Here is a 25,274-nt window from a genome sequence, read left to right as displayed (position 1 = left end):
AGGTCATGTTTGACAAATCATATTGAATTTTTTGAAGAGGTTACTAGGAAAGTTGACGAGGGTAAAGCAGTGGATGTTGTCTATATGGACTTTAGTAAGGCCTTTGACAAAGTTCCATATGGAAGGTTAGTTAGGAAGGTTCAATCGTTAGGTATTAATATTGAAGTAGTAAAATGGATTCAACAGTGGCTGGATGGGAGATGCCAAAGAGTAGTGGTGGATAACTGTTTGTCAGGTTGGAGGCCGGTGACTAGTGGTGTGCTTCAGGGATTTGTACTGGGTCCAACATTGTTTGGCATATACATTAATGATCTGGATGATGGGGTGGTAAATTGGATTAGTAAGTATGCAGATGATACTAAAATAGGTGGCGTTGTAGATAATGAAGTAAGTTTTCAAAGCTTGCAGAGAGACTTAGGCCAGTTAGAAGAGTGGGCTGAAAGATGGCAGATACAGTTTAATGCTGATAAGTGTGAGGTGCTACATTTTGGTAGGAATAATCAAAATAGGACATACGTGGTAAATGGTAGGGCATTGAGGAATGCAGTAGAACAGAGTGATCTAGGAATAATGGTGCATAGTTCCCTGAAGGTGGAATCTCATGTAGATAGGGTGGTGAAGAAAGCTTTTGATATGCTGGCCTTTATAAATCAGAGACATTGAGTATAGGAGTTGGGATGTAATGCTAAAATTGTACAAGGCATTGGTGAGGCCAAATTTGGAGTATTGTGTACAGTTCTGGTCATTGAATTATAGGAAAGTTGTCAACAAAATAGAGAGAGTACAGCGGAGATTTACTAGAATGTTACCTGGGTTTCAGCACCTAAGTTACAGAGAAAGGTTGAACAAGTTATGTCTTTATTCGTTGGAGCATAGAAAGTTGAGGGGGGACTTGATAGAGGTATTTAAAATTATGAGGAGTATAGATAGAGTTGACGTGGATAGGCTTTTTCCATTGAGGGTAGGGGAGATTCAAACAAGAGGACATGAGTTGAGAGTTAAGGAGCAAAAGTTTAGGGGTAACACAAGGGGGAACTTCTTTACTCAGAGAGTGGTAGCTGTGTGGAACGAGCTTCCAGTAGAAGTGGTAGATTTTGTAATTAAAAAAAAATTGGATAGGTATATGGACAGGAAAGGATTAGAGGGTTATGGGCTGAGTGCAGGTAGGTGGGACTAGGTGAGAGTAAGCGTTCGGCATGGATTAGAAGGGCCGAGATGGCCTGTTTCCATGCTGTAATTGTTATATGGTTATATGGAATATTGAAAATTCTTGTAATTCTTAACAGGGTAGAATCAAAGCTAATGCAACCACCTCCCTGGTTGGTGTCTATTAACACGGATCACTGCCTCAAAACAAAGAGTAGCCATTCAGGCTAGGGATGCAGAGAAATGTCTTAATCTATCAACGGATAAAACTTTGGAATCCTCTGCCAAGATGAATGTGGAAGTCTGGCTGGCCACGGAGATTATGAAGACCAGGCTAGATAGACTTTTATACATAAAAGTAATCAAGTGATACTGGATTGATGCATTGAGGTATGAGATTTGCCATGATCTAATTGAATTGCTGAGCAGGGATGATGTGGCAAATGCAGCATTCCTGCTTCTATTTTTATATCCTCATAAACCACACCCAAATACAGAACACGACCAATTGCCTGCAGACTGTCAACCAAGATTAAGAAGATGTGACACTCATTCAGCAGTGCCTGAAATGCCCCGATGCACCCTTTTTGATATTCCAGACAAAAATGCCCTAATATCCCGAGTGGTGGAAAATGAATCTATAAAATAGAAGTAGGTAACCACTGGTACATAAATGTAAATGATGTTGGGAATGGCAGGAAAATTGGACTAAACAAATGGCTCAATGTAGATCAAGCAGAGAAAGAATGAACTTAATGACTTCTCATCTTATAAAATTCTATAATTTTACATAAATCACTCAGAATTACTATAAGCGTGGAGCGTGTAAAAGCTTTAGTTGTCATTGTGTTTATAAAGGTCCTGGTACGGAGTAGGTTTTGTGACTGCTATGAATGCCCTGAAGAAAAGAAAACAGTTCGCAAGATGAAGTTATCAATTCATTAAGCTGATCACAAGGGCTGACATTTTTAATTAATTCATTTGCATACTGAACTGGACAGAAACATTTATAACAATCACAATTAACATGATTCTGAATATTTTCATTTCAAAGCACTTGACTACGATGCTTTTTCAATGAGATGCAGTAACAGCATTTCTTACAGTACATAATTTTCTCAGAATTCTTAGCAACAAACAACTGTGCATGTTTACACTGGGATTGATACCATGTTAGTCTCTAAAGCATCACATATTTGGGAATTGGCTGGGAAAATCAACCTGAAGTTTAGGATCAGTTGTGACGTTGAGGAATACAGACGAGCTTGAGGAGTAATATAACCTGTACTTGCATTTACAGTACCAGTTCTGTTGGTATCTTCTGTTTATGTTTGACACTACTAAATACATAGTTTGTTATATTTTACAATATAGGACAACCATATTCTTATACGTTATAGCATTTCAATTGCGTACATTGTGAGAAATAACTGATAGACAATGAAGCCATTCATTGCTAATTTATCTTTTACAGATGTCTGTAAAAGAGAAGGGTATAAATTTATAACCTGATCCTTTGTAAAATTTGTTTTGAAATTCCACCCTACAAGGAAAAAAAGAAGACAATTTGATACAAATCCAGCAAAGGGAACAACATCATAAGAATATTTTCTGTAGAATAGAATGTTGATCTGTAAAATGAAAATTTTGTCAAACTGCAGTTATTCCTGTTATCAGTAGTTGATGCTATATTAGTTCTAATAATTTCCATATTAAAGTCAAAAAGAAGAAAATGTGCAATGGAAATTCTTGCAAATGCTCCCTCATGTGAACACATTTATAAAATACTTAAGAAATATCCTCATTTTAGTTCTACATTTTTGTTACGCTTTTGCTGGGATCCACCATATTTAAGCTGGTACCCAGTACACATTGTTATGGGAATATGTGTATGAGGACCGGTTTCTTTGTCCCAGAGTTGCTTCAGGTATATATCAGAGAATGGCTCATGAATTAACATGTTAACATGGTGTTGCAATGAACTGTGTTTTTGACTAAAACATTATTTAACTGGGAGGTATTTTTCAATTTTTTTCTGATATAATATTAAAACATTTTGAGTTCAGGCTAGGGAATATTCCAGTCGTTATAGGTTTTTTTTGTCTGAAACTGGGGCCGATCTACACAATGAAGCAGAGATGCATGTGACAAGATTGTATCTTAATGTTGTTTTGATAATATTAATGCAGTACAAAAGACTGAAGTCCAGCAATGTTGTAATACACTTGCTGAAGACAATTTATGTTTTTAGTGACTTGGATAACTAGAGGCATTTCACTATTTTTAAAGATAGAGCATCTGTCATCTCCCCAGTACTATTATAAATTGTCAATTTTGTGCAATGTTGCCATATTCCCTTTGGGGTTCCTGAAAGAGCCTGTGGCAGAAATTAATTGAGACTGTCACCTTTGCTATAACAAGTATTGCTGCTGCAATTGAAGATAAAATACCTGGTGATTAGGCAGAATCAATGCACACATTGCTGTTTGTTGAAAGCTGAGAGGTTTGTTTTTGGCATGAAGCCAAAAGCTCTCTCTATTCCCTTGTACTCTCTCCCCTCCTTTGGTTCAACTGTGAGTTGCAGCTTCAGAGCAGAGATATATTGATTTAACACATTTTTTAAGCTCCCATATATTGAAAGGGGAGGATATACTGTACCTTCTGGGTTTAGTTTCTGCTGCCAATGTGTAAGGATTGCACATTGGCAGCAGAAGCTATGGAATTAATATAAATGGAGAAACTATGGAATCTCTAAGCAATTTCAATAATATTCCAAGTTGTCCAATTCATTGAACTGATGAATGTAAAATAGGTCAGGGTTACGTCTATAGAGACATCTACTTCCCTTGGAAGACTTATTTTTTTAGCTGAGAATATAACTCCTAAGCTGGCAATACTTCTTACACAACAGCACAGTAATTTTAGCATTTTCAGCTTTATACACTGCCTTTATTGAAGGAAAATGTTTTGCTGATTGCAGAAGCTTCAGGTTAAAATGATAGCTGCTGAGCCAAAAATGTTGTTAAGTGGGTTGCAAATGTTTTGTTAAGATAGTAGATGGTAAGTAGGGAAGAAGCAGAAGTATTTTGGGAAGGAATTCTCAAATGTAGGGCTAGATAGCTGAAGGCACAGGTGCCAAAGCTGGGTTAATGGGAGCTACAAGTGCTATATAAATAGAGTTTGGAAAGATCCATATGCTAGAAGAAGATAATGAAACAAGAAAGAATAAAGTTATGAAAGGATTTAAATGAAAAGCTGAGAACATTGAGGTACAGAGGGTAAGGAGAAATATAGGTCAACATCGAAAGGCCATTGGGAATTTGTTATGAACTACAGGAGAACAGAATGTGAGCAGCAAAGTTTTGGATGAGATGGGATTTAAGGGAAGAAAAGAAGCTTACAAAGAATAGCATTGGAATCGTTAAGTGCAGAGATGAAAGAAGCATGGCTGAGGATTTCTGTGGCAGACTAGCCGAGGAAAAAACAAAGCGGTGTTATGGTGCAGAGGCAAAAGGAGCTTTGTGCTGGAGAGAATGTGGAATCAAAATCTCAGCTCAAGGTCACAGAAGGTCCATCTTGTTTAGTTTGTATTTGACTATAGTCTGGGAAGAGATGGAAATTTTAGTAAGGTAACATAGTTGGGGCAAGGCTGGTGATTTTAGGGTTTCAGAATTTAGATGGATGAATTTGCAGGTCATCTATTTTTGGGTGTTGCAGAAATACCCTGACAAAACTGAGACAAGATCAAGTGAGATCTTGAAAAAGGGGAAATAGTGACCATTGGAGAATTAAGATGCAATGGTGTGAGGTTTGGAAGAGAAGAAATTCTTGTTTTGATCAGATAGGGTGAATAAATTTAAATTAGGGCAATTTCACTAGTTAGAGCAACAGATATTGGAGAAAGATGCTGTGGTTGATATGTCATAGGTTGAAGATAGAAAATAATTGTGTTTGATGTTACACCAATGCTTTCCATTGCTTTGTACAGTTAGAAGGATGCAAACTTTATTGGAAAGAATCTAATATGAGCCTGGATGAATGAGGGCATTTCAGAAAGCAACAACAAGAGAAGGAAAGGAGGCTAGAAATGAGGTAATAGTTTTCAGCGATAAAAGGTGTGTTGCCCTTAAGGCATTCGTTTAGTTTATTATATTTTCACTTTAGTAATTCGTTTGTAATAGTTTTCTAGTTAAAGTTAAGGTTGTTGAAAGTAAATTCGTTGTCTGTGATATATTGCGGCATGCGATGACGTCACACCCGGTTTCGCTGCATCTTGTGGGAAAATACCGGTTTGGAGAAACGGGAAGGAGGGGGCTTGTGTGTGCAGGATCAGCACGAGAAAAGTTTTCTTTCTACGCACTAGAAACATCATAGAAGCAATGCCGTAAGTTCATAAGATAATCGATATATTGAAGTAAAAATGTTAACGCTGATTCTGTTAAAAGTAATGATGGTTGATAAAGTTTATGTTCTTTGTTATTTAAAGAGTTACGGATAGTTTGTGTTGAAGTGTATTTAAAGCAGTTGATGGCGTAGGTAGATTCTGACCGTATGTTGTACTTTAATGTAATATAGTTTGTTGTAGTTTTATTTTTGCAAGTATTTATGATGTAAATGTGATGCCAAGAAGGAAACAAATACTGTATATATTTTGTATTGTTTTATCAACAGTTAATGTGGAAGAGTGAACAGTAAACAGTTAATCTTACTGGGATCGCGCCTCATTGACTCCGGTTTATACTAGGTGTTTAGTTCAGAGTTTTTACACCTGTGCGAGAACACTACAAAAGGGATGAGATGAAATTTTTGTCCACAGAATCGATGGCTGAAAAGTTCCTGTAAAGACCTCTGAGCAGAGGGAAAGAATCACAAGAAGAGAATGTTAGAGTGCCAGTGTGGGAGATATGACGACATGGCTGCTTGGAGTTGATCTGCTTATTAAATTTAACCATCACTGCCAGTTATTCAACACCAAATATTTTCACTGTTCCAATATATGGAACAGTGGATGGTAAAACCATGATTGTAATAGTGCAGAGACTTCCTGAACAAGTTAAAGCTCTGACACATTAAGAGGAGACTACATGGCCTCTTAAGCCTGGTTCACTAATAAAATCGTGACTGATTTGGTTGTAAGCTCAGCTCAAAATTTTAATCTACCTACAGTAAACTTTCACATTCCTCACTTATTATCGATTTCTGCTGTACAATATTCTAGCACTTTTTTAAAAAGCGAGCTCTAAGATTTGTGATCTTCTGAGGGAAAATAATGACCTCTTCTTTGTCTTCTACTGACAATCCCTTATTTTGAAAGAATGAACTCTAGTTCTAGATTCTTCTACAATAGAAATATCACCACCACATATACTCTGCCAGGACCTTTTAAAAATTTTTACGTTTCAATCATTCCCTCTCATTTTTCAAAACTCCATTGGATACAAGCCCAGCTTGTTCAGTTTCCCTTTATTAGTTAATCAGCCCATTTGTGAAATTGGTCTAGTAAACCACCTCTGAACTGCTTCCAGTGCATTAATGTCTTTCCTTACCTAATGAAGGGCACTCAACTCAACTGTGATACCTTATATATTGAAGTGTAATTGCCCCCCTTTTGTATTCAATTCCCACCAATAAACAATAATACCTACTGATAACTTTCTGATTTGCCAAATAACCTTTCGTGAATGGTGCTCCTTGACAACCAGATCCCTTTGCAACTTAAAACTCCGCAAAATTGCATCATTCAAATAATATGCATTTCATTATCGTTCCTGCTACATTTTCATATATTATTTCTCATTTGCCATATCTTTGCTCACTTATTTAATTTAATCCTATGCTTTGTACGTGAGGAGATGTAGAGGATTACTTGACCCAAAAACAGAGCAGCAGAGATGATAGATTTAATAATCAACTGCAAAATGACAAGTCACGAGAGGCCATAAAAAAGAGAACCGATACCAAACTCACAGGCAACAACGTAAGTGAAAACTAGGAGCAGCTGGTTGGTTCAATGGGTGAACAAGGACTGTGGATGGGCACTGGGTTTAAATAGGTTGCAGGTGATGTGTTTGAAATGACTCCTGTTAGCTGGGTGAAGACTGGGAGGTGCAAGCCTGTGCAGGCCTAACATTGTAGCCTCCTGATGTCCTTTCCATACCTTTCCATCTTGTCTATTTTTGTGTCATCAGCAAATCCAGCGGCCAAAGCTTTAGTGCCTTCATGAAAGTAATTTATATAAATTGTAAAAGCATTGATCCCTGTGAAACACCATTCATTATATTGTGTCAAAAAGACTCATTTATGCCTACCCTGTGTTTCCATATCTTCAATCCATGACTATATGCTATTTCCTATACTATGAGTTTTTACTTTCTGCAATTACTTTTAGTGCAGCACCTTCTGAATGCCTAACTATAGAACATCCACAAGTTTCCCTTTATTCAGACCACATGTTACTTCTTCCAAGAACTCCAACAAATGATCAAACCTGACTTGCCTTTCACAAAACCCCGTTGACTTTATCTGATAGGCTGGAACATTTAAAAGTATGCTGCAAGAACACATCTACCAAAAACTCCAAGTATTTTCCCTAATACTGTTGTTTCTGACTCATTGTTTTCAACTCACTCTCTCCCATGCTATTTTCTAATTTAAGGGTATCTTTCCCCAAATCTGGGAATTCTGGAAAATTAAAAAACAATTTACTGGACTATTCCTGGTTAATTCTATAAAATAGAGATTTTTTTGTAATTAAATTGGGGATAATCGGACAAGATTGTATTATGTTGGGACCAAGGCAAGGACAGGGTTATTGAAAGCCTCAGAAAGAACTCTTCAAGGGGAGCTTAGACAATAACTGGAAACACTGCCTCACTTTAAAAGGTATGTGGTAGATGAATTCCAGAAGTTCATGTGCAGACCCACTTGCCTTCGGAGCTGAATGTGCTTTAATAATGAGAGAAGGGCATTAGGATTGCCATAACAACAAAGGCATGATGGGGAAGGATGATTTTTATAAAAACATGTCTGTGCATTCCAAAAGAAAAAATGCAAATGCTAGAAATCTGAACAATATATCAAACTTTATATAATAGAATATAGAACATAGACATCTGCAGCACATTACAGGCCCTTTGGCCTGCAATGTTGTGCCGACCATGTAACCTACTCTAGAAACTGGTCCAGAATTTCCCTAGCGCATAGTGCTCTATTTTCCTAAGCTCCATGTATCTACCTAAGAGTCTCTGGAAAGCCCCTATTGTGTCCGTCTCCACCACCATTGCTGGCAGCCCATTCCATGCACCCACCACTCTCTGTGTAAAATACTTACCCCTGACATCCCCTCTGTACCTACTTCCAAGCACCTTAAAACTATGCCCCCTCATGTTAGCCATTTCAGCCCCAGAATAAAGCCTCTGACTATCCACATGATCAATGCCCCTCATCATCTTATACACCTCTATCAGGTCACCTCTCATCCTCCATTGATCTAAGGAGCAAAGGCCAAGTTCACTCAACCTATTCTCATAAGGCATGCGCTCCAATCCAGGCAACAACCTTGTAAATCTCCTCTGCACTCTCTCTGTAGTATCCACATCCTTCCTTTAGTGAGGTGACCAGAACTGAACACAGTACTCCAAGTGGGGTCTGACCAAGGTTTTGTATAGCTGTAACATTACCTCATGACTCTTGAACTCAATCCCATGATTGATGAATGCCAACACACCATTATGCCTTCTTAACAACATTGTCAACCTACACAGCAGCTTTGAGTGTCCTATCGACATGGAACTCGAGATCTCTTGGATCCTCCACGCTGCCAAGAGTCTTACCATTAATATTATATTCTGACTTCAAATCGGACTTACCAAAATGAACCACTTCACACTTATCTGGGTTGAAGTCCATCTGCCACTTCTCAACCCAGTTCTGCATCCTATCAATGTCCCGCTGGAACCTCTGACAACCCTCCAGACTATTCACAACACCCCCAACCTTTGTGTCATCAGCAAATTTATTAACCCATCCCTCCACTTCTTCATCTAGGTCGTTTATAAAAATCACAGTGGAGCGGGCCTCAGAACAGCTCCCTGCGGAACACCACTGGTCACTGACCTCCATGCAGGATACGAACCATCTACAACCTTCTGCTGGCAAGCCAATTCTGAATCCACAAAGGAAGGTCTCCTTGGATCCCATGCCTCCTTTCTTTCTGAAGGAGCCTTGCATGGGGAACCTTGTCAAATGCCTTACTGAAATCCATATACACTGCATCCACTGCTCTACCTAATCTATCAATTGTTCTACCTCCCAGATGATCCTTAGTTCATCCACCTCCAGCTCCTTAATGTGATCTTTCAGGAGCTGGAGTTGGCTGCACTTCCCGCAGGTGTAGTCCTCAGGGAGGCCATGAATTCCCACATCCTACAGGAGGAGCATTCCACTGCCATATCTGCCATCCTGCCTGCACTGTACTATGTGCAACCAGGACCAAATCAGCAATAAGAAAAGGAAAAACCTACCCTTTGTACCCGTTTCTTTGGCATCAGCCAAAATATTTGAATGAATTGTTTTGCCCTAGTAGTCAAATCCTCAAGCAACAGGTTCACATTTAAAACAACTATTGATCAGAATTAATTGTCATAATTACCCCTTTAAGTAATCGGGCAAAGTGACTAAACTCTTTTACATACAGTTTTCGGGAATCGAATTACTGACATATTAATTTATACCCTGAAATAATCACAAACATTTTAGTTGTTACTTAATTTATAAACTGGAGTCAAACATAATATTAAATATTCTTATGTACCCACCAGTGTAGACGTAGGGCATGTAGAAATGCAGAAAGACCTTCCATAACCAGTAGAATGGCCACGGTGAGAACAGCAAATGCAGCAAATGTGATTGCAAGACCCATTGCGTTTAAGCCTTTACTTGTAGAGAAGCCATTGTGTAGAACCATATGCCACAACACTTCAGAAAGTTCTGGAATAAATAGATTGTAAGGGTCAAGCGTATCATGTGAGAGTAGAATCAAAAGTAGGAGAGTCCTTGCGATGTTAAGATTGCTTTACCAATACTGGTTGGGTTTTGATGATACAAGGACAAAACTGCATTGGCAGTTCTGCATAATTATTGAATATAGCACATCAGGTATTTTGCTGTTCAGTTTTTGACTGGTGCAGGTTGCATTAGAAGTGTTACAGAAAGTTTTAACTTGGACTGGGAGTATAATTTCAAGCCCGTTATTTGACAAAAAATTGTTGCTTCTATAATTTCAGTCATAGACAATCATATAGCGACAAGAGTGAGCCTATATTTGGAATTAATACTTAACTTGTCTCTTCAGTGGGATTTCAATGATTTCTAGCTGTTTCCATAGCAATTCACAATAAGTGGGCATATCTGTTTGACTGCACTGACATTTGATTTATGACAATGATCCAGTACGTGGGTTGCATTTGTTAATGGCATTATATTATCTCTATTTACTTGCTGGTCTTCTACTTTTAGCTGCTTTTCTGAGATAATAGAGAGGCTATATTTGTCATTTTCCAGTTCTCACGAATCTTTATTGAATTTACTGAATTTGCATAAATGTAGTTTAAATGTTTTTCTAGTTTAAGCCGCTAAGAGTGCACTCCCTCACTTCTGCCCCCTGACCTTCAACACAGGTGCCCCTCAGGGCTGTGTATTAAGCCCCCTCCATACCCATGACTGTGTCGCCACCCACAGCTCCAATCTGATAATCAAATTTGCTGACGACACTACGCTGATTGGCCTGATCTGAAATAATAATGAGGCAGCCTACAAAGAAGAAATCTTCACCCTGATACAGTGGTGTCAAGAAAACAACCTCTCCCTCAATGTTGCCAAAAAAAAAGGAGCTGGTTGTGGATTACAGGAGGAATGGAGATAGGCTAACTCCTGTAGATATTAATGGATCTGGGGTTGAGAGGGTGAACAGCTTTAAGTTCCTTGGCTTTAAATATCAGTGAGGATCTCACGTGGTCTGTACATAACAGCTGTGTGGTGAAAAAGGCACAACAGCTCCTCTTTCACCTCAGATTGCTGAAGAAGTTTGTTATGGGCTCCCAAATCCTAAGAACTTTCTCCAGGGGCACAACTGAGAGCATCCTGACTGGCTGCATCACTGCCTGGTATGGGAACTGAATCACAGGACTCTGCAGAGAGTGGTGTGGACAGCTTAGCGCATCCGTAGATGTGAACTTCCCACTATTCAGGACATTTACAAATACAGGTTTGTAAAAAGGGCCCGAAGGATCATTGAGGAACTGAGTCATCCCAACCAGAAACTGTTCCAGCTGCTACCATCTGGGAAACGGTACTGCAACATAAAAGCCAGGACCAACAGGCTGCAGGACAGCTTCTTCCACCAGGCCATCAGACTGGTTAATTCATACTGACACAACTGTATTTCTATGTTATTGACTATCCTGTTGTACATAATATTTATTATAAATTACTATAAATTGCACATTGCACACTTAGATGGAGACGTAATGTAAAGATTCTTACTCCTCATGTATATGAAGGATGTAAGTAATAAAGTAAATTCAATTCATTTGAAGGTCAATTGTGCAAGATTTCTAGACCAGGTGCTTACTTCCAGCCATCATACTTATTATCAATTCTCAGCCATTACTCCTGATGGTTTGACAATGACTGTCATTTTTTACCTAAGAATCACTGTATGAATTTGGACAAGGAAATATGAGTTCATTTAGAACTATGAAATTAGATGAAATAAATGTAACATTAAATGAAGAATTTTTAATTAAGCTTAAGTTGAACAAGCTTGTCATCTCTTTGCTCTTTGCCTTCTGTTTTCATTCTCAAACTTTATTTAGACTTGACTTGTCACTTAATCCAACCTTTTGTTTTGGTCTGTCAAGTACAAAAAGGTAAATGATTGGATCAGTAGTGAAGGTCATACAATAACCACCTCATCTTGAAATTCTTGATACTGAGAGTTAAGATGGGGACCTTTTACACCTGTGTTCAGATAAAGTATCTTCTGAAAATATGATTTTTGTAATCTTGCCAGATGAATCCACGAGCCTGCTGTAATATTCACAAAACTGGATATGCCCAGCCTTTACCAAAATTTCCAGCGCAGCCTTCTAGTTGTGAAGTTTTCAACAGCCTTACAAAGCTATAAATGTAAGGTTGGAGATTGGACCATGTGTGATGGGTCCTACATTGATATTTGTGTCTTCCATGCTGCCATTTTGGACAACCAGCATAAGTCTTGGGGGAAGATGCTGAGTTAGGGCTTGGATGGGATCCAGAGTACACACTGATGAAAGGGCTTTATGAGTATTTGGAGAACTATGGCCTAATTAGGGAGCATTAGTGTGGCTTTGTGTAGAGCAAGACATGTCCTGCTGATTTGACTCAAGGAGGTGATAAAAGTAATTGTTAAAGGTAGCGTTTTGCATGTTGTCTTCATGGATTTTAGTGAAGTGTTTGGTTAAAGGTCAATAACAAGTATTGAAATATAGAGTGAACATGTATAGGATGTTTCCTATAGTGGGAGAGTCTAGGTCCAAAGAGCACAGCTTCAAAATACAATGATGTCCCTTCAGAACAATGAGGAGGAATTTCTTTAGCCAGAGGGTGGTGAATCCATGGAATTCATTGCCACAGATGAGGCCAAGTCACTGGGTATATTTAAAGTGGAGATTGATAGGTTCTTGATCAGTAAGGGCATCAAAGGGATGGGGAGAAGGCAGAACAATTCATTCAAACATTTATTATATAGGGTTTGATATATTACAGTTATTGCAGAAAAAGCTGAAGTACCTCACATATTAGCATAATCTGATGAGGGAGATTCCTAGGTGGATGTGGCTACAAATCCCCTACAACCCACTTCCACAGGCCCAATGGTGGTTTTCCAGCCCTCTCACTGAGCTTCAGTTGCTAGATCTACATAGCGTAGCTACTTGTGCTCATATGCTTCAGCCACTGAATCCTCCCACGGGACTGTGAGTTCCACGATGTAGACAATCTGTAATGAATTGGACCAGAGAACCAAATTTGGCCTAAGGTTGTTGGTAGCAATTTCCGGTGGAAAGTTGAGTTGTTGATTGACATCCATCAGCAATTTCCAGTCACGGGCCATGCTCATCTGTCTTGTTTCTGGCTTAGGGGAGAGATTAGTTGGTCTTTTCCTTCCCTCCCGGATGAATGCTGCTGGTATCAGAGCATTAGTCACTCTAGGGGGCAAGGAGTTGGTTGCTATCCTCTTGGTCTTGATTGCTGCCGCCAGACTCTTCAAAGCCTGGTTGTGATGCCATGTGTATCTGCCTTCTGTGAGGCTGGTTTTGCAGCTTGCTAGGATATATTTGAGGGTTGCTGGAGTCAGGCACAGGGCACAAGTTGGGTCCTTTCCAAACAACTGGTGGAGGGTTTTTTTTTGTGAGGGAAGTGCATCATATGTAGCTCTGATGAGAAAGCCAAGTCTGATTGCTTCCATCTCCCATATGTCCTTCCAGCTGATTTTCCTCCTCTCAGTGCTTTTCCACCACATCTACTGCCCCTGCTTAGCTAGGGAGACAGCCTTTGCGCTTCTGTCTGACTCTTCTTGTCGCCACACTTCCTCGACAACCACCTCCCTTTGCTCTGGAATTGTGGCCAATTGGGTCCACTTGCTGCCAGACCAAAGCCACCCCTGCCCTGTTGGACTTGCCCCACAATGTCTCTATGCCTAAGGGCTGCCATTGCTTGCTGCACTGCATCAGCTGGGGTCCATTACCATCCAGTTGATAAGGTCTGAGCAGCGTTACTGATGGTCTTGTCACCAGATCTTTGAGTGTCATCTGTAGACACGACCTAGTACACTTTGAATTCCTCTGTAAAGCCAGTGAAAGGCAGTTCAAGGACTCCTTTACCACTGAGACTGATGTTTCTGATACACCTTGGGACAACAAACCAATTCTTTGCAACTGATGTAATAGTTTGATCGAGTTTATTCATGTTGGTGGGACCGCATAGACCACATCACCCAGGGTAGGCGTCCAAACTGTAAGCACCAGAGCTTCAGTTTTCCAGGCAGCATGGTTTTGTCGATGTCATCCAGGCCGTTGGCGATGTGTTACTTTAGTTGCTGCACTTGCTCTTTGTTATGAAGCTGGTGTTGTACCATCTACCCAGGTGTCGGACAGGCTGTTCAGACACTGCTGGAATTGGGTCATCACCAATGAAGAACTTTAAGTCTTTCAGCATGCCCTTGACTATGGGGATGCTTCATGACTTGCTGGGTTTGCTTTTCATTCTAGCCCAGTTGATGTTTTCCTACAGCTTTCGTGAGGTCGCTTCGTGCATGCTGGAGTACTGGTCATGTTGATGGATGGGCTAGTAAGTTAGCAGACAATACAAAGATTGGCGGTGTTGTGGATAGCACTGAAGATTGTCAAAGGATACAGATCATAACACCATAAGACCATAAGACATTGGAGCAGAATTAGAACATCTGGCCCATCAAGTCTGCTGACCCTGTTTTACTCTCTTCAGCCTCACTTCCCAGCCTTCTCCCTGTAACCTTTGATGCCATGGCCAATCAAGAACCTATCAATCTCTGCCTTAAAGACACCCAATGACCTGAGCTCCACAGCTGCCTGTGCTAATAAATTCCACAAATTCACCTCTGTGTGGCTATTCACTCTCCGCATCTCAGTTTTAAATGGACGCCCCTCTCTCCTGAGTCTGTGCCCTCTTGTCCTAGACTCCCTGAACATGGGAAACATCCTTTCCATATCTACTCAGTCTAGGCCTTTCAACATTTGGAAGGTTTCAATGAAATTCCCCCCTCATCCTTTTAAATTCCAGTGAGTACAAACCCAGAGCTATCAAATGTTCATCGTATGATAACCCTTTCATTCCTGGAATCATCCATGTGAACCTCCTCTGAACCCTCTCCAATGCCAGCACATCTTTTCTTAGATGAAGAGCCCAAAACTGTTAATACTCAAGGTGAGGCCTCACCAGTGCTTTATAAAGCCTCAGCATCACATCCGTGCTCTTGTATTCTAGATCTCTTGAAATGAATGCTAAAATGGCATTTGGCTTCCTCACCACCGACTCAACCTGCAAGTTAACCTTTATGGGGTTCTGCACAAGGACTCCCAAGTCCCTTTGCATCTCAGATTTTTGGGTTTTCTCCCTGTTTAGAAGAAAGTCTGTACATTTATTTCTACTACTAAAGTGCATGACCATGCATTTTCCAACATTGTATTTCATTTGCCACTTTCTTGCCCATTCTCCTAATCTGTCTAAGTCCTTCTGCAGTCTTCCTGTTTCCTCAACACTACCTGTCCTTCCACCAATCTTCATATCATCTGCAAACATAACAACAAAGCCATCTATTCCATCATTTATATCATTGGTATACAGCATAAAAAGAAGCAGTCCCAACACTGACCCCTGCAGAACACCACTAGTCACTGGCAGCCAACCAGAAAAGGACCCTTTTATTCCCACTCACTGCCTCCTACCAATCAGCCAATGCTCTGACCATGCCAGTAACTTTCCTGTAATATCTTCCAGTGCTTAGTTGAAGATATGATTGGAGAAATGGCAGATGGAGTTAGCCTGGCCAAATATGGAATGTTGCATTTTGGGAGAACAAATATAAAAGGACAGTACACTGTTAATAGCAAGGCTCTTAATAGGATTGATGAGCAGAGGGACATTGGGTTCCAAGTCCATAGCTCTATGAAAGTAGATATACAGTTTGAAATGGTGGTAAAGAAGGCATATGTCTTGCCAAATGGTCTCAGTCTGAAACATCGACTGTACTTTTTTCCTAGATGCTGCCTGACCTGCTATGCTCCTCCAGCATTTTGTGTGTGTTGCTCGGACTTCCAGCATCTGCAGATTTTCTCTTGTTCGCATATGGCATGCTTGTCATTATTAGTTGAGGCACTGAGTTCAAGAGTTGGGATATTATGTTGCAGCTTTATAAAACTGCATCTGGAGTATTGCATTAAATTCTGGTTGCCCCATTGTAGGAAGGATATGCAGGCTGAGGAAAGGGTATGGGGAGGTTGACCAGAATGCTGCCTGGATCAGGGGGCACGTGAAATGAGAAGTTAGACAAACTTGGGTTGTTTTCTCTGGAATGGTGAGCCTGAGGATTCATTTGATAAAGATTTAGAACATAAAAAACCTACAGCACAATACAGGCCCTTCGGCCCACAAAGTTGTGCCGAACACGTCCCTACCTTAGAAATTACTAGGCTTACCTATAGCCCTTTATTTTACTAAGCTCCATGTACCTATCTAAAAGCCTCTTAAAAGATCCTATCATATTCGCCTCCACCACCATTGCCGGCAGCCCATTCCACGCACTCACCACTCTCTGAGTAAAAAACGTACCCCTGACATCTCCTCTGTAGCTACTCCCCAGCACCTTAAACCTGTGTCCTCTTGTGGCAGCCATTTCAGCCCTGGGAAAAAGCCTCTGACTCTCCACACGATGAATTTGTAAGATTATTATCGATATCTTTTTCCCAGGGTCAAGGTGTTTAATACAAGAGGGCATGTGCTTAAGGCAAGAGGGAATACATTGAAAGGAGATACGCAGGGCATCTGTTACACAGAGGGTGATGAATGCTTGGGGTGGTGGTGGAGGCAAATGCAGAAGGGCATTCAAGAGGCTCTTAGATAGGCATGTAAGTGTGCAGAAATTTGAGGGATATAGACGTTGAGTAGACAGAAAGGGTTAGTTTATTAATAAATTAGTTTAGTTTTGTTAATTAATTACCAGTTTAATTAGTTTGGAACAACATCATGGTCCGAGGTGCCTGTTCATCTGCTGGACTGTTTTATGTTCTATGTCTATGAAAGACTCCATAATCATTTTGCTAGTAAGGCTAGGGAGACCTCCATTTTAATGACACTGTTCAGAGAAAACATTAGGAAGAACACCTTAATTAATAATTTTTTTAAGAAATAAAAAAATAATTATTTTAATAATTATTTAAAAAATAATTTTAATAATTATTTAAAAAAATAATTTTCCAAAACCTGTGGCTGAAGCAGGACAAGTCTGGGGGGGGGGCAATTATTTTCCATTAATGCATTGATCACCACAGCAGGATAAATGTTTAGACATTTTCAGCAAGGACTGGCTTCTGAGGGTGGCCTTATCAATTTGATTTCATGAAATTAGTTTATTTCTATCTCCAATACAAAATAGAATATGCTGAAGGTACTTGACAGGGCAGGACGAGGGAGACAGAGTCAGTGTTTCAGGTCATTGATCTTTCAACAAACCTAGCAAAGTGAGAACACGTTTGTTTTATGTCGCAGAGATTTGTATGTGTTGAATTTCCAGGATTTTCTCCTTTTCTTGAGGTCTATTTTTTAGAATCTGTTGTTTCTTGCTTTTCAGAATTTATCTCTATCTTTTCTGTTGATACTTCACAGCACAGATTTAAATAATTGGTTTACAAATAATTAGAAGTTAGCATTTGAAAGCAGAATTTCAAGCCATACTGAGAATGAAGCATCAATATTTTCACAACAGTGCCATAAATCAGTAGGGAATCCATGATCATTGGGGAAGACAAACCTTTTTTTGTATTTCACTGAATGTACGGATTAGATGTGAGAAATAAATGTCATTTACATCCAAACTTCGGAACCGTCACTCTTTAGGAAAGTTTTCCCCTGTACTTTCACTCCTCAGTTAGGGACTGTATGTGAGGAATAGTTCTTTGATACTTTTTTCCCCTGACTTGATAATGCTTCATGCTTGCAATGTTTCTACAGGATAAAATAGTTTATTTCTCAGCAGTGGCATCTTTCATGAGTACCAAATTGCTTGAATTCTCAACACTTGCCAGTCAAGATATTATCTGATTTCTGCTAGGTAATGAAAAGGTTAAGCTATCAGTACTCACCAGCATGAGCCAAGCTCAGGGCCCATAAACGCAGGTAAGAGGCAGTGTTCGACACACAACCCAGGCAGTACTCAATTGTATGGATCCCTTGCTGTACAAAGGTATCACCAAAGCTGAACTGTTAAATATAACAAAATGAATTCTGTAGTAACTTGAGGTTTGCAGCATTAACACATTAGTTAATATGGAAAACATGTGGACTTATGACTGACCTGTAAGTTAATCAAGTAATTAAATAATAAGAAAGCTATGCTTTTAAAAGTGAAGTACTTATAGCATAATAGACATTGATTCCAATCTGCTGTTGTGGAAAGGATTAGTTAAAAAAGTCAACACATTGCAGTAGAAGTGGAAAGGAATAATCTCATAGCTGGCTAGTCTGAGCCCTTTAAGCACAATATAAACAACCAGGGAAATACTAATAAACCTACTTTTTATCTGCATCACCACCTTACCTTACTTTCCATGCTAATTTACCTTTTCTTCTTCCCAATGATTCTTGCTACTTCCTCCATTTATTTCTGGTCCACTGCATTCTGTCTGGAGGATGGAAACCTTTGAGATGTCACATTATTTAAAATAAATTATCAATTAGAATATCTGCTTGTAAGACAAACTTGGACCAAAATAAGGCAATGGTACTGGTACATCCAAACAAATCAGTAAAAGGACATTGCATCAATGTGGTTCTTAACAAAAATTAATCCGAGTGTCCTCAATTATTTGCGGAGTTTGTGGACTCGAATCAAAACCGTGGTTGATAGTGATGCCTGTGGACGTTTACATCGACAGCGTTTCTCCCTATAGATGCTGCCTGGCCTGCTGCGTTCCACCAGCATTTTGTGTGTGTTGCTTGAATTTCCAGCATCTGCAGATTTCCTCGTGTTGATAGTGATGGTTGGGATGGGGTTAGGATGTTTTGGTGGAACGTAGCAATAGTGCTTGGCTGAGGGGCAGTTTTCCAATTACCACAGCAATACTTCAGGTGTTAGCTCTAAAATATTAAATGCAGCTTAATGATTGAGTATGAATGATGACTATTATGTATTTCTCATGTCTGGTAGAGATGAGTATAGATTGAGACATTGCTTAATTGATAATTGAGGAAGGATGATGAAATACAGGTGGAAGAGGATTGGCTGCAGGGTAATGGTCCAGCAGGTGGGGTTGATAACTTTATAGTGTGTTGATAGAGTTACTGTTTTGTCGTCCTCAGTAGACACTTGCTTCAATGTTAGGAAGACCACTTCAACTCATTCTGCAGTATTTACTGTCCTTTGGGTTTGAAACTGTGAAATCAGTATGAAGGCTATGTGCAGAATTAGTGAACTTTTCTAATGAATTACAGGATTAACATTATTAACTTACAATTATACCAGTGCCAAAGAAGAATAATGTGAGCTGCCTTAATGACTATCGCCCGGTAGCACTCACATCCACTGTGACAAAATGCTTTGAGATGTTGGTCACGACTAGACTGAACTCCTGCCTCAGCAAGGACCTGGACCCATCACAATTTGCCTATCATCACAATAGGTCAACACCAGATGCAATCTCAATGGTTCTCCACATGGCTTTAGACAACCTGGACAACACACACATCTATGTCAGGATGCTGTTCATCAACTATAGCTCAGCAGTTAATACCATCATTCCCACAATCTTGATTGAGAAGTTGCAGAACCTGGGCCTCTGTACCTCCCTCTGTAATTGGATCCTTGACTTCCTAACCAGAAGACCACAATCTGTGGGGATTTGTGATAACATCTCCTTCTCACTGACAATCAACACTGGTGCACCTCAGCTGTATGTGCTTAACCTCCTGCTCTACTCTCCCTATACCCATGACTATGCAGCTCGGCATAGCTCAAATACCATCTATACATTTGTTGATGATACAACCATTGTTAGTAGAATCTCAGGTGGTGATGAGAGGGTGTACAGGAGTGAGATATGCCAAATAGTGGAGTGGTGTCGCAGCAACAACCTGGCACTCAACGTCAGTAAGATAAAAGTGCTGATTGTTGACTTCAGGAAGGGTAAGACAAAGGAGCACATCCCAATCCTCATAGAGTGATCAGAAGTGGAGAGAGTGAGCAGTTTCAAGTTCCTGGGTGTCAAGATCTCTGAGGATCTAATCTGGTCCCAGAATATTGAGGCAAAACAGCAGCTATGCTTCATTAGGATTCTGAAGAGATTTGGAATGTCAACAAATACACTCAAGAACTTAAGATAGATGTACCGTGGAGAGCATTCTACAGGCTGCATCACTGTTTGGAATGGGAATGGGGGCTACTGCACTGGACCGAAAGAAATTACAGAGGGTTGTAAATTTAGTTGGCTCCATCTTGGGCACTTAACTACAAAGTACCCAGGACATCTTTGAGGTGTCTCAGAAAGACAGTGTCCATTATTAAGGACCTGCAGCACCCAGGGCATGCCCTTTTCTCACTGTTACCATCAGGTGGGAGGAACAGAAGCCTGAAGGCACACACTCAGTGATTCAGGAACATCTTCTTCCCCTCTGCCATCCGATTCCTAAATGGACATTGAACTCTTGGACACTACCTCACTTTTAAAATATATGTTATTTCTGTTTTTTGAATGATTTTAAATCTATTCAATATACATATTCTGTAATTGATTCACTTATATATTTATTTTTGTTTCTTTTTTCTTCTATATTATGTATTGCACTGAACTGCTGCTGCTAACAAATTTCACATCACATGCCGGTGATAATAAACCTGATTCTGATTCTGGTTCTGAACCATAGTCAAATATCTAATGGATCCGAGTTTCAGGGTTTAGGTTTGTTCATATGTGATCATTTTTATTTTTTGAAATAAATTGATTACCTGAATGGTGGTGTTGAAAGAGTAGGCAAACAGTTAATTCTTTTAAGTTTTTCCCTGTTATGCTTCTATAGGGAGGATTTTCAAAATTAAAAGTCATTCTATCCGTGGGCTTTAAGTGATAACAGGTTATTGCATAGATATGGAACAAACAGAATGTGTTATAACTGATAAGATTTCAGCTGAGGTCTAAAACAAACTTCCTTTGTTACATGTGATGGCTTTATCAACTTCAGCAATTTGCTCTACTATGAGATAGTGGGCAGGTGGTTAACAGTCTCATCCATATGAGTAGAGGTAATTCTTCTGCGAACATTTCTTACAAAATAACGAAGTATTAACTCTCCATAATATGGTAACTATTCAGCTGAATGGCAATTCAGACAGGGTGAAGGTATGGAGAGTTATTCTTTTTAAATCTAAAATCCACCTACTTTGAAAGATACTATACCTCTTACAAAGGCAAGGTGAAGTAAAAGTAATAAAAGCCATCTGTTAGAATAGATTGTGGTAGATTCACAAAGCTTGGCTGGCTATTCAAGCTTCAAACTCCAAGCCTGATGTACCATAAGTGGGTCCTTAATTGTATGAGTAATTATTATTGAAAACTATTATTGTCTATGTATAATTATTAATAACTATCATTGCACAAATATGATTATAGACCAAAAGACCATAATATGTCGGTGCAGAATTAGGCTATTCGGTCCATCGTGTCTGCTCTTTTACCAAACACGAATCTATTAATCTGCTCAAGATACATCCAATGACTTGGCCTCTATTGTCCTCTTCAGCAATTAATTCCACAGATTCACCTCCCTCAAGCTGAATATATTCCTCCTCATCTCAGTCCTAAAGGGATCTCTCTTTATTCTGAGGCTTTGCTCTAGAAACCTGGACTCTCCTACTAATAGATATATCCTTTCCACATCTACTTTATCTAAGCCTTACACTGTCAGGTAGGTTTCAATGAGATCTTCGTCTCATCTTCTGAATTTCATTGAGAACAGGGCTAAAACATTCAAACCCTCTTCATAGATTAAAGCTTTGCATTCCCAGGATCATTCATGTGAAGCTTCTCTGGACCCTCTCGAGGGCTGGCATATCCTTCCTTAGCTACAGGGCCAAGAATTGCCTACAATTTTCCAAATGCAGTCTGAACAAATATGCTTGAAGCAAATGTGGTCTGGCACCTTATAAAGCTTCAGCATTACATTCATGCTTTTATATTCTAGTCCTCTTGAAATGAATAACAACATTACATTTAACTTCAAAGGCAACACGAGTGAATCTGCATGAAGGGTTTCAGCCCAAAACGTCGTCACTACCTCCTCCCATAGATGCTGTCTGGCCTGCTGAGTTCTGCTAGCATTTTGTGTTTTTATTACATTTAACTTCTTTATTACCGACTCAACCTAAAAGTTAACCAGAAGGGAATTCTGAACTATGACTCTCAAGTCCCTTTGCATCTATGATTTCTGTATTCTTTCCCCATTTAGAAAATAGTCTAAACCAGTGTGTGTAACTCCACTCTTCCTTACACTGCAATCTAACCCTCCCAACCTGACCAACTCTCTGCAATTGAGACACTATCTATCCCTCCACCTATTTTTGTATCGTTTGCATACTTGGCCACAATGACATCAGCTGTGGATCATTAATCCAGGTAATTAATGTATAAAGGGAAAAGTTGTGGTCCCAACACTAACCTCTATAGAGCTCCACTAATCACTGGCAGCCATCCTGAAAAGAACACCTTTATCCCCACTCTCTGCATTCTGCAAATCATCAAATCTATCTGTGCTAGTACCTTGTGTCTAACACCATGGGCTCTTATCTTGGTTAGCAGCTTTGTGTGTGATGCCTTCAAGTAAATATCAGTTTATTTACTTGGAAAAACCCAAGTCAATAACAATTTAAATAAATAAACACTGTGCATAAATTATTTATAAGCATTGCATGGTTAATTCCCATGAAAGTCAATAAAAAGCTTTGCATCCTGTTACTTTTTGGAATAAAAAATTATTCTTGAACTGACCTCAGAAAGAGGAATTTTTCTTTAATATACTTGGGAATCCACTTACCTGTTATGTTTAGCTTGTGGTTAAACATTAAAGGAACAGATTAATTCAACACTGTTACACAACACACAATAATGTATTATGCTTTGTATATTATTATGCTGGTGAATGTCAAAAGCAGTAGGAATTTTGCTTTATCATCAGTAATGGCATTGTGCATAGACCAGTTTGAAATAAAAATATGCTCATCTTAAAAATGCATTCAGGGGAAGATTACTTAAAAACATTACGCATTCCTTGGCCAACATTGCAAGAGTAACTTCTACATTCAAAAGAGTAACAAGGTCAAATATCCTCACCTTCAGCCTTTTTCTCTGGTAGTCATTGTACAGCAGGTAGGGCTTTATAAAGAGCATCCATGGAACCGTCAGCAGAGCCAAGAGGACCAAGAACGTTTGCACACTCCTCTGTGGAAACGTGTTTTAAAATATTTTAAAATGTACTGATGAAGAATGGACAATGAAAGTACCACTTCATTTTTAATTGAAAGATAAAGGGCAGTGAATTTTCATAATAACTTTTTATAATTAATTTTTTTTTGCAACTCACATCCAAGAAGCAGGTCCTGCTTATTGTCTGCATTCTCGTATTCCTGTTGGAACTGTTTGAATTAATAGTGTTGCATACCACTGTGCATAGTTTTTATTATTAATTCAGTCTAAGTTTTCAATTATTCATCGTAATGTTAAGAAGAAATAGATCTTACACATGCAGAGAAGGTATTGTATCAAAATTAGTGATATCTTCCCTGGCTCCCTTATATCTTCTCTGTGCCTTTATTTACTGAATCTCTCTTACAGACTTTGAAGCACATCCTTAAAAATGATTGCCTTTTTGTTAAGATTTGTACTTCACTACTTGCCATATACGTTAAGTTACCCATTTCTCTACCTCTGACAAACACTCATTTTGTTCCCTTTGTACATGTCATTTTCCTTTATGAACCTAGCTTTCCAGTGTGAAGAAGACTGGGATTTTCTTAAACTTTCATGGCATGTGGGTGTTGCTGTCTTGGGCAGAATTTATTGCCTGTCTTTAAATGTAACTGAGAATGCAGAGGTCAGCTGACTTCTATAACTACAGCAGCCTTGTGTGGTGAAGGTACCCATAATACTCACACGTAAGGAGTTCCATAATTTTGACTCAGTATTGACCTATATTCTGGTCAGGTGGGTGACACATAGAGGCAGCTTGAAAGTGGTGCATGCCGTTTCTGTTCTTCTCTGTGGTAGCGATTAGGGATTTTGGAGATGAAGTCTTGGCAAATTGCTGCAGAGCAACCTGCAAGCTGTTTACATGGCGGACCAGAATGGAGGAATTAAAGATATTGATGTAATGCCAGTCAGGGAAGTTTTTGATGGAACGATCGCTGATTATCAAAGGGATATCCTCTCATTTTATTTACATTTATTAATTTGCATTTAACAATATTCCCTAATATTTGTTCTCTTATACTAGCAATTGCACAAATGAGAGTGGAAAGCATTGTGCCATTTTACATAACTAAAATAATTCAGAGTCTGGCTATTCTTTGGCAAGTGATTCACATTCTGACTTTCCCAACTTTTACAAACATTTACAGGGCTTAACTCAGAGGTGCCATGAAGTACTGTTCACTTTCTCGAATGAGTGCAGCTCCAGAAACTGCTGAAACACAGCTCCATTAATGTTAAATAACATACTTAAACTGCAATCTGTCCACCATCTTATTAATGCACACCATCTACAGGATGGTCTCTGTTAAACATTAAGGTCTTGTTAGCACCTTAAGTTGGTAACCTCTATCATGTAAAAGGAAAATCACAGCAAGTGAATGAGAACGTGCAAGTTTCCCTCCAAATCATCCCCATCCTGGTTTGGGCACATATTGTAATTCCTTCATGATCTCTGGGCCAAGATTAATTCCCAACATCATTTTAAGAAAGCAGCTCACAACTGCCTTCTCTGTAATGGCTGGAAATTCCCAGCTCCATGAATGAATGCAATACATTTCATTGTTAATGAGTCAGAATCATGGGATTCACCACTTGAAAAGCACCATCATGACATGGAGTGTTGAAGGTCTAAAAGGAATCTCCAACATTTTCCTTAGGACATCTAGATCTAAATAATAAATGTTCCCCTGTTGCGGTGTCTATTTCCTGAGACTAATATTTAAAAAAACACTCACTAAGGTTAAAAATCCTGACAATTGTAGGATCATCCTGGAGGGCAAGGATAGTACATTTCTTGAATCTTTCATGATCAAATCACTTCCT

The 25,274-nt window shown here is 39.3% G+C and overlaps 1 protein-coding gene across 3 annotated transcripts in view; it reads right to left on the bottom strand.

The window, feature by feature from the left end:
- Positions 1–531: 531 nt before the first annotated feature.
- The window catches only part of LOC140732196 (V-type proton ATPase 116 kDa subunit a 1-like), a 97,156-nt gene continuing 72,413 nt past the window's right edge, over positions 532–25,274 (bottom strand). Inside the window, exons 17-21 of one of the 3 annotated variants that reach the window (XM_073054466.1) lie at positions 23,316–23,423; positions 18,558–18,635; positions 18,081–18,198; positions 9,963–10,134; positions 532–2,689 (exon numbers count right to left, since the gene is read on the bottom strand). In XM_073054466.1, coding sequence (XP_072910567.1) covers positions 2,608–2,689; positions 9,963–10,134; positions 18,081–18,198; positions 18,558–18,635; positions 23,316–23,423 — 558 coding nt within the window. In that variant the 3' untranslated portion in view covers positions 532–2,607. The remainder of the gene's footprint in view (positions 2,690–9,962; positions 10,135–18,080; positions 18,199–18,557; positions 18,636–23,315; positions 23,424–25,274) is intronic. The other 2 variants (XM_073054467.1, XM_073054468.1) reach the window with 2 other exon arrangements.

This window comes from Hemitrygon akajei, chromosome 8 (genome assembly GCF_048418815.1).
Source record: "Hemitrygon akajei chromosome 8, sHemAka1.3, whole genome shotgun sequence".
NCBI lineage: Eukaryota > Metazoa > Chordata > Chondrichthyes > Myliobatiformes > Dasyatidae > Hemitrygon > Hemitrygon akajei.
The sequence above is the reverse complement of the archived record's forward strand: the minus strand, read 5'-3'. Positions and strand labels throughout refer to the sequence as shown.